At 37.5% G+C, this 17,085-nt stretch overlaps 1 protein-coding gene across 4 annotated transcripts in view; it reads left to right on the top strand.

The window, feature by feature from the left end:
* COPG2 (COPI coat complex subunit gamma 2) overlaps nt 1–17,085 on the top strand; it is a 159,979-nt gene that overhangs the window by 40,931 nt on the left and 101,963 nt on the right. For all 4 annotated transcript variants that reach the window (XM_025291538.2, XM_044946874.1, XM_044946876.1 and 1 more), the window contains 3 exons: nt 678–770; nt 1,753–1,839; nt 3,126–3,283. In XM_025291538.2, the coding sequence (XP_025147323.1) occupies nt 678–770; nt 1,753–1,839; nt 3,126–3,283 (338 nt within the window). The remainder of the gene's footprint in view (nt 1–677; nt 771–1,752; nt 1,840–3,125; nt 3,284–17,085) is intronic.

Here is a 17,085-nt window from a genome sequence, read left to right as displayed (position 1 = left end):
CATCTAAGTAATTGAGCTTGGTGTGTGTACCATCCTTATTTAACACCACCTTGCCGGGGCTAAACTTTCTTCCAGGTAAGTTAAAAAGAACTTTATTTTCAGAGGATTTCATGTTGAGGATGCAATATAATTAGCATATTCCACATGTAATTTCTTATGTATTTGAAATAATCAGAGTTTACAATTCATTTATAGAACTTTCTGAGATCCATATGAAAAATATTAGGTTGGCCAAAAAGTTTGTTTGGGTTTTTCTGTAAGATGTGCAAAAGCTCAAATGACCTTTTTGACCAGCCAATATATGCGCTACACATAGAGGTATCTAAATGACTTCAAAAGCATCCCCATTTAGGAATTCCTTTTATAATACCTCTGGTAGGTTCAGCCTTTACTTGTATATTTCCAAACTGGGATTCTCCACTTTGAGACCATTTATTTCATTGTGGAGCAGTTATTCCTTTTCCTTATGTATACTCTAAAATGTTCCTTCTTGAAGCTGCCACTTGGTTGTTTGGGTCCTGTCCTCTGGGATCTGATTATTATATGATAAGCCTTTTAATACATTCTGAATATTTGCGCAGAAACAAATGTGTGACTTGTGTTTGTAGATTATTTTGAAGTGGTAATTTTGCATGAAAATGTCTTACTTCAGCCTTTTTCTTTATGAATGTTCTTAGGGAACAATGTTGCAGGCCATTGAGAGATACATGAAGCAGGCCATTGTGGATAAAGTCTCCAGTGTATCGAGTTCAGCATTGGTATCTTCCTTAGTAAGTGAACAAGTAGCTGATTCTCATGCATGGTACAGTTTCTAGTTGCAAAAACAAAATATCACTATGATTCTCTCACAAATGAAACATTAAAAAATGTGTATACATTTCTGTTACTTTATACGAATGCCTTATCTGACAAAGGAACATTGAACAATTAAAGTGGGCAGTTAAAAGCATGAAATTTTCATGTGTTTGAAAGGTTTTGGTCATCAGAAAGTTATGTTGTACATATAATACAGATGGGGGATAAGGGTGGGATGAAGGTCAGGAAAGAAACTGAGAGTCAGTCTCTTTCTTTGACTCTTCCTTTATGACCTGCCCTTGTGCCTCTTGTCTCTTCGTCCTCTGTTTTTGTTGGTGCCTTGTGTCTGCAAGTGTCCTTCAATCCAAAGTCGACTGTCCCGCTACTAAATTTTCTCCCAGGAAGTGCTCTTTGTTTTAGTAATGTCTTTTCTTTCTCTTTTTCACCAAAACAAAATTTATTCATGACAGCCTATCACATTGTATTTGATTAAAATTGGTTACTAATGTGTGAATGGATTAGATCATCTGAATCACGAGAGTTGCTGGTTCTGGAGTATAATTGGTCAAGTTTTACAGCAGGTACTCTACTTTTTTACAGCACTCTGTTTTTTCTTCCAGGTGAGTTTCCTGGAAGTAAAACCTCTGATGTTGACATTATTTAAGTACCATCTTATTAATTATCCATTCCCTTCCCGTCCTTTCCCTCTCATCACTTCCCTTTATGCGCCTCTCCCAGCCCACAGACACACGCCGCCTTTGCACAGGGGTCTTGAACAAGTGTGTCAGGTTTACTCGTTGTCTCAGAGACTGAAATAGACACGTAACACTGTAAAGTTGTTTCTTTTTTTTTTTTTTTTCTGGAAATGTCTGTTAGTGATTTTCCAAGAAAACTAACTCACGTTTCTAAACTTCTAGTGACTGTGCATGATCTGTTGTCAATTTTTTCTGTATTTAGCACATGATGAAGATAAGCTATGATGTGGTTAAGCGCTGGGTCAACGAAGCCCAAGAAGCTGCTTCAAGTGATAATATTATGGTCCAGGTACTGTCACTGAATCACCTTAGCTTATATCTCTAGATCAGCTTTCTGTAACCCTACGTTTTAGGGACAATTTATTGATTCTTCAGATGAGTATTAGCTAAAGACTAATATTAAGAATTTAATATTCAGTAGCTTATTTGTGCATATTCTCAAGTAAGTATCCCCTAATTATGATTTACTCTGCTAGTGTTGAGTAGAAGCTGTCAGAATGTTTGAGAAAGATTCTTATATTCAGTGATATTTAAGATGCTTATTCCAAAGGTCATAATTCATTTTAGTCCTTTGTTTGAAAATTAATTTGTGAAGGTGGATGTTCAATTCCAAGCTTTTCAGGCCTTGATTATACTGTTTGAGTTGCGTGCTCAGTTGCTTAGTCAAGTCATACTCTTTGTGACCCTATGGACTGTAGCCTACCAGGCTCCTCTGTCCATGGAATTTTCCAGGAAAGAATACTGAAGCATGTTGCCATGCCTTCCTCCAGGGAATCTTCCTGACCCAGGGGTCGAACCCATGTCTCCTGCGTCTCCTGCATTGGCAGGTGGATTCTTTACCACTGAGCCACCCGGGAAGCCCAAAACCCATGACCCAAAACCCATGATTATATTAGACATAAAACTGTTTTGTTGGAAGGATCTACTTTTGATATTCACTAGGCTATTCTTAATTAAAAGGAACAAGATTAAATTCTTAACTGGCAATTTTTGTATAAAATACCCCATTTGTGTTTGAGAGAGTACTTATTTATTCCATTTCAGCATTTACTTCTCATCTTAGCATATTCAGTTATGAGGAAATAAAGTAGTCATTTTTACCCTTGGGAAACATTCTCACCCTCCTAACTCTGATCATTGTGTTTTTACACAAAGTGCCATGATAATTACATGCCTTAAACCTACTTTAGGAGATGAATCTATTAACCACTAACATAACCACAGATGATTTAAAGCCACTAAGCAAGACCTGTAACACTGGTTAAAGCCTTGGACCTGAGAGCCTTTGTCCTAAGGATGGATGGGGCAACGCTGAATCTGCTAGAGCCGTCTTCAGATTGTATGTCATCCCCTTAATACTTACCTAATCTGAATTAACAGGGTAAATTAAAAACTCATCCTTTCAATCATGCCTTTGTTTGATTCAGCATGGAAAAGATAATTCCCTTTGTATACATTAGAGTTGGGTATATTTTTATTAAAAACCTAGCTCTGTATGATTGCATTTTTATGTCAGTTTTATCCTCTTCCTATTCAGCCTTCTTTCTGTCTTACATTCTTTTTCTTGTTCTTTAGTACCATGCATTGGGAGTTTTGTATCACCTTAAAAAGAATGATCGCCTTGCTGTTTCTAAGATGTTGAATAAATTTACTAAATCTGGTCTCAAATCACAGTTTGCTTACTGCATGTTGATCCGAATTGCCAGTCGCTTACTAAAAGAAAATGAAGAGGGGTAAGTGTTTTCATCTAAACCTAAGTAATTTTCCATTTGCTGGTTAACATGCCTCAGAGTTTATTTCCTTTATGAATATTTTTTGGGCAGTGCTGACTTTTCAGAGGGATTTGGTGTTTTCCAAATTAAGAAAAAAAATCATGGAATTCCTAGTAACACAACTTTTATTTTTACCTTAATGTATGCTCTGGTATGGGCTTCCCTATTGGCTCAGTGGTAAATAATCTGCCTGCAATGCAGGTTCAATCCTTGAGTCAGGAAGATCTCCCAGAGGAGGATATGGCAACTCATTCTAGTACTCTTGCCTGAAAAGCCCCATGGGCAGAGGAGCCTGGTGGGCTATAGTCCATGGGGTTACAAAGAGTTGGATGTTGCTGAGCACACACATGCTCCAGTATATGCACTTAATAGGGTATGACCACTAATAATACAATAAATAACAAACTGATATTGAACAAAAAAATACTTAGCATAGGTTATATAATAATTAAATGTGAAAGCTAGACGTGACCTTAAGAATCTTTTCTTTTTTATTTTTATAAAAGAGAATGTTGAAGTATTGCATTTAATGATTTATTTAAATAATTTATTCATTTAAAGCACATGAGGGAGACTAGTAGAATTACACATTGGACTTCCCTGGTGGCTCAGATGGTAAAGCGTCTGTCTGCAATGCAGGAGACCCGGGTTCAATCCCTGGGTTGGGAAGATCCCCTGGAGAAGGAAATGGCAGCCCACTCTAATATTCTTGCCTGGAAAATCCCATGGACGTTGGAGCCTGATAGGCTACTGTCCATGGGGTCTCAAAGACTCGGACACCACTGAGCCACTTCACTTCACTTTACTTCAAGGTTCTTATATTGTTCATGAAGTAGTGTTATACTATCTGATGGTAGATAGTGATAATATAAGGATAAGTATTGTAATCTCTTGAGTAATCACTAAAAAAACTAGGAGATGTAAATGTCAACAGAGAACATAAAATGGAATGTTAGAAAAAATATTCTGTTGAGCTTCCTGCTCTCAGTAATGGTAGAGTAGCTTGGTTATATTAGCCCTCATGCAAATAATGATTATATCATTAGGTGGCTTAATGGTAAAGAACCTGCATGTCAACCAGGAGATGCAGGTTTGATCCTTGGATTGGGAAGATCCCATGGAGAAGGAAATGGCAACCCACTCCAGTATTCTTGCCTGGGAATATGGATGGAGGAGCCTGGTGCCTGTAACTAAAGAGACGGACTCAACTTAGTGACTAAACAGGAGCAGCAGCATGCTTCCCTGAAACAAAAACCCCACACTATTTGAAACTACTGGTGAGTGGTGAAAAGCAGGTAAAAACTGAAGGGAAATGGATGCCTGAAAGACAGAAACTATACGGGGTACAATTTGCATATATCTGGCTGGTCTCTGAGGGCATGCCACAATTTTTATATGTGGGAACCCAGAAAGCCATAGTATTTACTAAGTAGACAGTGGGGTCAGAACAGCTTGAAATTAGAAGAATGATGGAAATTTAGGGTGGAAATCCTGGGGAAAAGGGGGCCATAGATACAGTGAGTCTCAAAATAAATTTTCAGCTCTGTACAAATCATTGTGTATAGGAGAAATACAGGAGAACTATGTACAGTTCCTCTGATTATGCATGTACAGGAGAAGACTAGTAGACCTGGCATAAAGCAGTAGCTATCAGCTGAAAGAACTGAATGGAGAATTCAGTTGCAACACACTGTGGAGGAGATGATGTTTAGAGTTTTCTCCCAGCTAAGTTAACTGCCTGCTCCAGAAACATCTTAGATTAAAAGTCTTTGCATTTTATCATTCACAATTGTCTGTATATAGTAATAAATTTGAAAGTAAATAAAATTACTAGAAGTGCAAGGATTTTGGAAAATGTGAGTAGCTGAGAAAAAGCAATCAATAGAAATTGGGCCTGATGTGGCCCAGATATTACAATTAGCAGATAAAATTAAAGCATCAATTGTAAATTTGTTATTAAAGACTTTAGTGCAAAATAATTACAGTGAATGAATAGAGGACATGGAAACTAAAAAAGCTAAAAAAATTTTTTTAAGAACTTAAAAGTTCTATATCAGAGTTCAACCAGAGAAGCAGAACTGATAGGAGTTAAAAATATCAAGAGGTTTCTGTTTTTTTTTTCCTTTTTTTTTAAACACTTTTTTTTTTTTTAACATGGAATAAACAGCATAAACAGTTTTAGACCTTGCTAAGCAAGTCCAAAAACCAGTAGGATAGACTGTAGAAAAGGAAGTCCATAGGCAGTCTACAGGTCATGGGTACAAGTCAAGGCTGCTGTTCACTGGTTAAATTGGTCATCTCACATTTTACTGTAAGCAAGAGGAAACCAGGTCATACCTTCACCAGTTTCCTTGGACATTTCCTCAAGTCAGTATCCAAGTTTGTTTATAAATTCTGCTTTCCACAGAACTTGCAGGACACAGTTTCACTAAGCTCTCTGTAAGTACATAACAAGGATCCATCTTACTCCAGTTTATAATAACAAGTTTCTTCTGATCCTCCAGGACCAGCTTTCTACAAGCAGTTTATGAACCTTCACTGGCTCTTCTTTGAGACCACATTTCTGTTAATAGTTTGTTCAAGGCATTTAGATTTTCTTCATTATGTTCACTAGAATTCTTGTAGCCTCTACCCATTATCTGGTTCCAGAAACAGTCCCACAATTTTAGGTATTTGTTGTTGCAGCACCTCACTTCCAGGTACCAAAATCTGTATTAGTGTTTTATTGCTGCCATAACAGATTACCACAGGTGTGATCACAACACCCATAATTTCATAGTTCTGTAGGTTAGACATCAGTCTCATGGGTTAAAGTTAAAATGTTGGCAGGGTGCTGTTGCTTACTGAAGAATCCACTTTCAATCTCATTAAGGTTGTTGGCCAGATTCATTTCTTTGCAGTCGTAGATTATAGGTCTCTCTTTCCTTGCTGGCTGTCAGCCAGGGGTTGGTCTCTGTTGTGTAAGGTAATATATTCACAGATTCCATGGAGGAAAGCATGGACATCTTTGGGAAACCGTTCTGCCCGCTACAAGTACAATAACTGAAAGGGATAATTTGCTGGGTGGCCTAACACAAAGCTAGAGATCACTGAGAAGAGTGAAAGTATTAGAGTTAGTGAACTGGAAGATACTGCTGTAAAAAGTAATTTGGAGCCTAGAAAGAAAACAGATTAAAGAAAAATAAACAGAGCTTCAGAGAACAATAGAATAGTATCAGGTGGCCTACCACTTGATACATAATTGGAATTCTAGAGGGAGATATGAGAGAATGGAGCAAAACAGATGCTTGAAGAAATAATGAACAAGTATTTGCCAGTATGCATTTCTTCTGGAAGTACAAGATTGATCTAACAGTCAATAATTGACATAATATTCCTCATCTAAAGAATAAAGGGTAAAAATCTTAACATCTTAACAGATGCTAAAAAAGCAGTTGATAAAATTCAATGGCAATTTGTAATTAAATCTCTCTTTTCAAGAATTTCCTGACAGTTCCATGGTTAGGACTTGGCACTTTCACTGCTGAGGCATGGGTTCAATACCTGATCAGGGAACTGAGATCCTGCGGAGGAGGAACTGAGGTCTGACGGCTTCCCTGATGGCTCAGACTGTAAAGAAGCCTCCTGCAATGCAGGAGACATGCGTTCTATCCCTGGGTTGGGAAGATCCCCTGGGGAAGGGCATGGCAACCCACTCCAGTATTCTTGCCTGGAGAATTCTATGGACAGGGGAGCCTGGCTGGCAGCAGTCCATAGGGTTGCAAAAAGGCGGATAGGACTGTGTGACTAAGCACAGCGCAAGGTGTGGCCAAAAAAAAAATCTCTTTTCAAAGCAAATAATAGGAACATTATTATTATGATAAACATACCCTCCAAAAGTCTCCAATACACTAGTATTTATTGGTGAAATATGAAAGACTTTCCCCTTAAGATTATGAATGAGACTAGGATGCCTGCTTATCCTGTTTTTTAAGTAACATTTTACTGGAAAGTCCTACTTGGTACAATAAGTTAAGAAAAATATATAAAGATTTGAAAGGGGACATGAAATTATCTTTGTTTACAACATGATTGTGCATATAGAAAATGTGAAATAATCTATATATTATCTGTTAGAATTGATATGAGTTTACCAGAATTACTGGATAGGCTAATATCCAAAATCAGTTTTGTTTCTACATACCAGCAGCTAGTCAATATGAAACAATTTTGAAAAGATGGTAGGTATCATTTTAGTAAAAATCAGATCCTTAGGAATAAATGTACCAAAAACTTTGTGTATTTCTACACAAGATTATAAAATGTTATTTAACAAGTATGACTTGAATAAGTAGAGGGATATATCAAGTCTTAGAATATTCAATACTGTGAAGATACCACATCTTCTTTGATCCACTGATTCACTGAATCCTTGATCAGAATTTCAATTGACTTCTTTTAAATACCAAACAGAAATGCATGCATTTTTGTATCAAAAGACATCCCAAATGTGCTTTTTCATAATAGCCCCCAAATGGAAGTAAGTCAAACATTCATTAATGCTTTAATCAAAAAATAAAATTTGGTATATTTATAAAATCATCCCCAAGAAAAAGAAATGCAAAAAAGCAAAATGGTTGTCTGAGAAGTCCTTACAAATAGCTAAGAAAGGAAGAGAAGCAAAAGGCAAAGGAGAAAAGGAAAGTGATACCCAGCTGAATGCAGAGTTTCAGAGAATAGCATGGAGAGATAAGAAAGCCTTCCAAAGTGAACAATGCAGAGAAATAGAGGAAAACAATAGAACAGAAAAGACTAGAGATCTCTTCAAGAAAATTAGAGGTACCAAGGGAACATTTCATGCAAAGATGGGCACAATAAAGGACAGAAATTATATTAACCTAACAAGCAGAAGATATTAAGAAGAGATGGCAAGAATACACAAAATAACTATACAAAATAATCTTTATGACCCAGATAACCATGATGGTGTGATCACTCACCTAGAAACAGACTTCCTGGAGTGCGAAGTCAAGTAGGCCTTAGGAAGCATCACTACAAACAAAGCTAGTGGAGGTGATGGAATTCCAGTTGAGCTATTTCAAATCCTAAAAGATGATGCTATTAATGTGCTGCACTCAATATGTTAGCAAATTTGGAAATCTCAGGAGTCGCCACAGGACTGGAAAAGATCAATTTTCATTCCAATCCCAAAGAAGGGCAATGCCAAAGAATGTTCAAACTACTGCACAATTGCTCTCACTTCACATTCTAGCAAGTTCATGCTCAAAATTCTCCAAGCTAGGCTTCAGCAGTACATGAACGGAGAACCTCCGTTCATGTATCTGGAGAACCTCCAGATGTACAAGCTGGATTTAGAAAAGGCAGAGGAACCAGAGATCAAGTTGTCAGCATTGGTTGGATCATAGAGAGAGCTGGGGAAATCTAGAAAACATCTACTTCTGCTTCACTGACTATATTAAAGTCTTTGATTGTGTGGGTCACAACAAAATGTGGAAAATTATTAAAGAGATGGGAATACAAGCTTACCTGCCTCCTGAGAAACCTGTATGTAGGTCAAGAAGGAACAGTTAGAACTGGACTGGTTCCAGATTGGGAAAGGAGTACATCAAAGCTGTATATTGTCACCCTGCTTATTTAACATATATGCAGAGTACATCATGCAAAATCCTGGGCTGGATGATTCTCAAGCTGGAATCAAGATTGTCAGGAAAAATATCAATAACTTCAGATGTGCAGATGACATCACCCTTATGGCAGAAAGCGAAGAGGAACTAAAGAGCCTCTTGATGAAGGAGAAAGAGGAGAATGAAGAAGCTGGCTTAAAACTCAGCATTCAAAAAACTAAGATCATGACATCTGGTTCTATCACTTCATGACAAATAGATGAGGAAACGATGGAAACAGTGAGAGACTTTATTTTCTTGGGCTCCAAAATCACTATAGATGATGACTGCCGCCGTGAAATTAAGACACTTGTTTCTTGGAGGAAAAGCTATGACCAACCTAGACAGCATATTAAAAAGCAGAGACATTACTTTGCCAACAAAGGTCCGTCTAGTCAAAGCTATGGTCTTTCCAGTAGTCATGTACAGATGTGAAAGCTGGACCATAAAAAAGGCTGAGCACTAAAGAATTGAAGCTTTGAACCGTGGTGTTGGAGAAGACTCTTGAGAGTCCATTGGACTACAAGATCAAACCAGTCAATCCTAAAGGAAATCAACCCTGAATATTCATTTGAAGGACTGATGATGAAGCTCCAGTACTTTGGCCACCTGATGTGAAGAGCTGACTCACTGGGGAAAAAACCCTGATGCTGGGAAAGTCGAAGGCAGGAGGAGAAGGGGACGACAGAAGACAAGATGGTTGGATGGCATCACCAACCAGTGGACATGAATTTGAGCAAGCTCCAGGAGATGGCAAAGCTCAGGGAAGCCTGGTGTGCTGCAGTCCGTGGGGTCGCAAAGAGTTGAACATCACTGACTGAAGAACAACAACATATAGTCAATAGTATATGTACAATAATAGAGATGAAAAAATTGTCATGGTTATTCAGTGGACATGAGTTTGAGCAAACTCTGGGAGATAGTGAAAGTCAGGGAAGCCCACCATGCTGCAGTCCATGGGGTTGCAAAGAGTCGGACATGACTGACTGAACAACAGCAACAACCATTGATAAATGTGACCACATGGATAAATCTCAAAGAAGTCACATACAAACAAATACATTCTGTAGAGTTCTATATAAGTTAATTTCAGATTTAGCTGGCACAACTAATCTATGGTATTACAAGGTAAGATAGTGTTTATCTTTAGGGCATCAGCATAGTACTGCTTGGAAGGTGGCAAGTAGGTGGCTTCTGAAGTGTTTGAAATAATGTAACAAATTAATAGATTTGTTATAATTCATTTATGACCTGCAGATAGTTTTTTAATAATTTACCTATGATTTAATTATGTGTCAGGTGTAACAGATTACTATAAAACTTAATCAGATTAAAAGGATAAGAAACAATTATTTTCCCCACACAATTTCTGTAGGCCAGGGATTTGGGAGTATTTTAGCTGAGTGGTTTCTGCTTGAGGTCTTTTGTGAGGATGCATTTAAGATATTGGCGAGAGTTGCAGTCATTTGAAGGCTTGACAGAAGCTGAAAAATCTGCTTTCAGGTATCTCACACACATGACTGGTACCTTCAAGCAGACTGTTGGCAGAACGCCTCAGTTCCTTGTTGGGTAGACATCTCCATATTGCTGCTTGAATGTCCTCATAATATTAAGGATTGCTTCCCTCAGAGCAGGTGGTACAAGAGAGTGCAAAGTGGAAGTCACAATCATTTTTATGACCTTGTCTTTGAAAACACATCCCAACATTTCTGCAGCATTTTGTTGGATAAAAAAGGTCAGCTCTATTCAATGTGAGTGGGGACAACACAAGGGATTGAACCCCAGGAAACATTCACTGGGGCATCTTCAAGGTGGATACTGTGTTGGGTTTTCTAGGGCTGCCAAACAAAATACCACAGACTAGGAGACTAACACAGCAGAAAGTTATTTTCTCACAGCCCTGGGGGCTAGGAAATCAAAGATCAGAATACCAGTACCAGTAGGGTTGATGTCCAGTGGGAGCTTTCACTTGGGTTGTAGCTGGCTACCTTCTCAGTGTGTGCTCACATGATCTTCCTTTGGTGCCTGTGGAGGGAGAGAGCGAGTGAGCGAGAGAGCAGGAGTGGGAGCTGAAGTGCTCTCTGTTGTCTCTTTAAAGATTTTAATCCTGCCAGATCAGGACCCCACACTTATGACCTCATTTAACGTTAATTATTTCTTGGAGGCCCCTTCTCCAGATAGGTCACACTGTAGGTTAGGGCTTCAATATATGAATTTGGTGGGAGGGATAGGGGAATGCAAGCATTCAGTCCACAATAGTTACTTCATGTATTTTTCTGTATTTTTGTTATAATAAAATACAAAATTAACTTTTAAAAATGGGTAATAATTTCTCAGGCCTGTACAAAGAAATAGTCTTTAGAGTTAAAAAACAAAATAAAAAAAAGCACCAAATGTTGGTAGAATGACAGACAAAGATAAACACAGGCAAGTACATTCTAACTGAATTTTTTTTAGCATCAAGAATAAAGAAAAGGTTCTAAATTTTATGTAAAGATAATTTGACCCATAGTTGTACTTCAGGTTTCTCTCAGCTGGATTGCATGCAGGGCAGCAGTGGAGCAGTGTCTTAATAGTGCTGTTCATTTTAATTATATTTTATATTTCCTTGATTGAATACTTCCCAATTTATTTATATTCATTCTTCTATTAATGGGCATTTGGATTGTTTTCTGTTTTGAGCACTTATTAATAATGAAATGGCTATAAACAGCATCTCTGTACCTAATACCACACTATGGTTTCATTACCATAGTTTTATCTCTTTGTATGTAAGCATGCATTTCTATAGGGTATACATCTAGGAATAGAATTGCTAGATCATTGGGTATACATCTCTTTACTAGGTAAGTTGGGCTTTTTTCAAAGTGATTGTACCGATTTATATTCTAGCCAGCAGTGTGAGATTTCTGGAGGCTTGATACTGTCAAATTTTTTTAATTTTCCTAATATAATTTTACTAATCTATATATTTTTTTATTGACATATAACGCACATGTCATAAAATTCACCTTTTTAAAGTATATAATTCAGTGGTCTTTATAGTATGTTCACAAAGTTGTATAACCACTACCACTAACTCCAGAACACATTTACCACCTTAAAAAGAAACCCACAACCCATTAACAGTCCCATTCCCTATACTGCCCTCCGCTCAAGCCCTGGAAAACATTAATCTGCTTCCCATCTCGATGGATTTGCCTGTTCTGGACATTTCATATAAATGCAATCAAACAGTATGTGGTCTTTAGTTGTTGGTTTCTTTGGCTCAGCAGTAAAGAATACGCTTGCAATTCAGGTGATTTGGGAGATGTGGGTTCAATCCCTGGGCCCGGAAGATCCCTGGAGGAAATGGCAGCCCACTCCAGTATTCTTTCTTGCCTGGAAAATCCCATGGACAGAGGAGCCTGGAAGGCTATACAGTTCATGGGGTTGTAAAGAGTTGGATACCACTGAGTGACTGAACACACAATAATGTTTTCAGGGTTCATTTATGTTGTAGAGGTATCAGTACTTCATTCTTTTTATGACTGACTAGTATTCCACTGGGTGGCTCTACCATATTTTATTTTCATTCATCTGTTGATGGACATTTGGGTTGTTTCCACTCTTTGACTTTTATGAATAATACCACTATTAGCAGTTATTCATAATTTTTTTATGTGGACATGTTTTCAGTTCTTTGGACATTTACCTGTGAGTAGAATCCCCAGGTCTTAATGGAACTATGTTTAACTTTTTGAGGAATGCCAAACTGTTTTACAAAGTGGTTGCACCATTTGCATTCTTGACAGCAATGTGTGAAGACTCTTGACTTCACATCCTAACCAACACTTATTATCATCTGTCTTTTGAAATTATACATGCCATAGTAGGTATGAAGAGGTATATCAGTGTGGGATTTTTTTTCCCCCATTGGAAAAGTTTTATTGAAAAAAACTGTATGAAGAAATTCTTGGTTTGATGGCAAGAAGGGCTTTATTTCCCTAACAAGTTTGAGCATCTTTTCATGTGGCTTTTTGGGCATTTCTGTATCTTTTCTGGAGAAAGGTCTTTTCAAATCCTTTTCTTATTATAAGAATGGGTTATTTATCTTTTATTTGTGGTAGTTGTTAAATATATTTTGGATACTAGAACTTTATTACACACATAATTTGCAAGTGTTTCCTCCCATTCTGTGGTCTTTTCAATTTCCTGATAGTGTCCTTTGATCAAGACTAATGTGTGTGGTGTTTTGGTTGCTTGTGCTTTTGTTATTTTACCTAAACCATTGTCTAATCCAAGGTCACAAAGATTCACACTTTTGCTTCTTTCTTCTGAGAGTTTTATCTTGTACACATTTTGATCTTTGATCCATTTTGAGATATTTTTTGTGTGATGTGAAGTAGGGGCTCAGTTTCATCATTTTCATGTGGATATCCAATTGCAGTATGAGTTTGCAGTTGTCTCAGCACCATTTTGGAGAAGGAAGTGGCAGTCCATGCCAGTGTTCTTGCCTTGGAAATCCCATGGACTGAGGAGCCTGGCAGGCTGCTGTCCATGGGGTTGCAAACAGCTGGACACCACTGAGCATGAGCACACAACACCATTTGGTGAAAGACTGTTCCTTTTCCATTAAATTGTCTTGGCATCCTTGACAAATCATTGTAGTTTTAAGTTGTAATTTCCTAATTACTAATGAGTTTGAAAACCTTTTTCTGTATTAATTAGCCATTTGGATATTCTTTCTATTTAAATACCTTTTGGTATTTTGCCCCAATTTTGGGGGAAGGAATTTGGGTTATCCACTTTATCCTTATTGATTTCTCGGTCTTCTGCATTCTAGATGTGAATCCTTTGTTGGTTTTATATGTTGCAAATAGTTTTTCGCACTCAAGTTTGTCTGTTCCTTTCTTGATATCTTAATGAACAGAATGTTCTTAAATATAATGTCACTCTTTTACTTTTGGAGTGATATTTTGGGTGTCTTAATCAAGAAATGTTTTCTACCCCAAGTTCTGAACTGTATCATCTGTACTGTTTTCTATAAGCATTATAGTTTTAACTTTCATATTTTAGGTCTGTAATCTACCTGAAATTGTTTTTTGGATATGGTATGAGATTGTTGTTGTTTAGTAGGTCATGGACTGCAGCATGCCAGGCTTCCCTGTCCTTCGCCAGCTCCCGGAGCTTGCTTAAACTCATGTCCATTGAGTCAGTGATGCCATCCAACCATCTTGTCCTCTGTTATCCCCTTCTCCTCCTGCTTCAATCTGTCCCAGCATCAGGGTCTTTTCTAATGAGTTTCAGCTCTTTGCCTCAAGTAGCCAAAGTATTGGAGCTTCAGCATCAGACCTTCCAATGAATATTTAGGATTGATTTCCTTTAGGATTGACTCGTATAAGATAGCAGTCTTTTTTCCCCATATAGATACCCAGTAGTTCCAGCACCATTTGTTGAAATACCTGTCTATACTCACTGCTATGCAATATCAGCTTTGCCATGAAATAGGCATCCTTGTATGCATTGGTCTGTTTCTCAGTTCCTGTTCTCCACTGCTCTATATTTGTGTCCCTGTACCAGCAAACATTGCCTTATCATCACAGCTTTCTAATAGTGTAGGTATATGGTAGAACAAATCCCCTTTTCGTATTCATTTGCAGTAGTGTTTCCAGCTCTAGTTTTGTATCCTTATTTATATTTTCTGTGTGTGTGTGTATAATTTTATCAGGGATTGTTTAGCTTTCCCCTCAGTTGAGTTTTCCTCTTCCTGGAACACTCCCACCAAGACCATTAATAACAATCAGGTTCTAACCTGGGCAATCTTATTCCTCAGATTTTTCATTTATTGGGACTTTTCTCTAAGGAGACCAGCCATGCCAATGACTGGTCATGCTGCCAAAACGAGTCTTTGACCTCTCATCCTTTGATCCACTTCCAGAAAGCCACAGTAGATATCGGACTTGATGCCCACCTTGCTATAACAATTTTTATGCAGGTGAGTACGAATTTCCAAGCAAAACTCATACCTGACCTACTGGAGTAAAATTTATTGGGCAAAACTCATGCGCTGGAGCAGTACTAGTGCTCTGAGCTCCACGTTGCCCTTTTATTCTAGAACAATGTACAGACATCTATCAGGACCATTTTTCTCATCCCAAGAGAGGGATTATGACCCTTGAGATGTGAGATTTTCAAACGTTAGGTACCAAAGCACCTACCACTCACTGTTGTGATCAGGGGTGAGATGCAGAAAAAATAAGTGGCAGACATTACATCTCATGCCACAGAAATAAAAAAAGGTCAAAACAGACTACCCATTTGATCTTGGAGAAGGCAGTGGCACCCCACTCCAGTACTCCTGCCTGGAAAATCCCATGGATGGAGGAGCCTGGTGGGCTGCAGTCCATGGGGTCGCAAGGAGTCGGACACGACTGAGCGACTTCCCTTTCACTTTTCACTTTCCTGCATTGGAGAAGGAAATAGCAGCCCACTCCAGTGTTCTTGCCTGGAGAATCCCAGGGACGGGGGAGCCTGGTGGGCTGCCGTCTATGGGGTCGCACACAGTTGGACACGACTGAAGCAACGCAGCAGCAGCAGCAGCAACCTTGCTATGGTCATTTATTAATTCCACTTGTGTATTTGTGTGTGTGTGTGTGTGTGTGTGTGTGTGTGTGATATTCCTTGGGATTTTCATGTACAGGATTGTGTCATCTGAGAACAAAGACAGTTTTCTTTCTTTCCAAACTAGATGTTTTTAATTTTTTCCTAATTATATCATCTTGAACCTTCAGTACAATGTTGAGTAGAAGTGGTGAAAGCAGGTAAGCTTGCCTTGTCCCTAATCTTAAGGAGAAAGCATTAAGCATGATGTTAACCATAGCTTTTTTGAAGATGCCTTTTATCAGCTTGTGGGCATTCTCTTCAATCTTTAGTTTTCTTCAGAGTATTTATCATGAGTGGATATTAGATTTTGTTGATTTTTTTTAAATCTATGAAGATGATCAGTGGTTTCTGTCCCTTTCATTATTAATTTGGTATGTAACATAAATTAGATTTTCTGATGTTAAATCAATTTTTGTTCTTGATTATGGTTTATAATTCTTTTAAAATATTGGTGGATTCAGTTAGCTGATATTTTATTAAAGAGCTATATGTCTGTGTCAGGAGGGATATTGGTCTGTTGTTTTCTTGTGAGAATTTGTCAGGCTTTGTTAATCAGGTAATACTGGCATCACATCATTTGTTGGGAAATATTTTACCCTCACTTATGTTCTAAAAGAGTTTGTGAAAGATTGATATTATTTCTTTAAATATTTGATAGAATTAGCCAGTGAAGCTGTTGTGACCTCTGCTCTTTTTGAGGGAAGATTTTAAATAACTAACTCATAGTTCTGTTTAGATTCTATATTTTCTTTGTAAGTCAGGTTTTGTAGTTTGGTATATTTAGGTATTTTGGCATTTCATCTAAGTTTGTTGGCATATAGTTGTTCATAATATTCTCTTACAATCATTTAAATTTCTTTAGGGTCAGTAGTATTGTTCTCTACTTCATTCCTGATTTTGGTAATTTGTATACCTTCTGTTTTATTTTGTTCTTTAGTCTAGCTAAAAGTTTGTCAATTTTTTTGAATTTTTACAAAGAACTAACTTTGTGTTTCATTGATTATTTTTTATTACTATATTTTTGCATTCTTGTCCATTGATCTCTGCTCTGATCTTTATTATTTACTTTCTTTCTCCTTACTCTGTACTTGGTTTACTCTTCTTTTTCTAATTTCTTTATTGTAGATACTTAGGTTATTGATTTGAGAGCTGCTTCTTTTCTGGTACAGATGTTTGCAGCTATAAATTTCCCTTGAAGCATTGTTTTAGCTACATCTTATACATTTTGGTTTGTTATGTTTTTGTTGTCATTCTGTTTCAGATGTTTTCTTGTTTTTCATTTGATTTATTCTTGACCCATGGGTTAGTTAGAAATGGGTTTTTTAATTCTAAATATTGAGTATTTCCTTGATTGATTTTCTGATCATGTATTATTTAATTCAGTTGTTTTGGAGAAATATATTTTGATGATTTCTGTCCTTTTAAATGTATTCAGACTTGTTTTATGACTGGCAT

This window comes from Bubalus bubalis, chromosome 8 (assembly GCF_019923935.1).
Source record: "Bubalus bubalis isolate 160015118507 breed Murrah chromosome 8, NDDB_SH_1, whole genome shotgun sequence".
NCBI lineage: Eukaryota > Metazoa > Chordata > Mammalia > Artiodactyla > Bovidae > Bubalus > Bubalus bubalis.
Note: the sequence above shows the minus strand (reverse complement) of the source record. Positions and strands in the feature narration are given on the sequence as shown.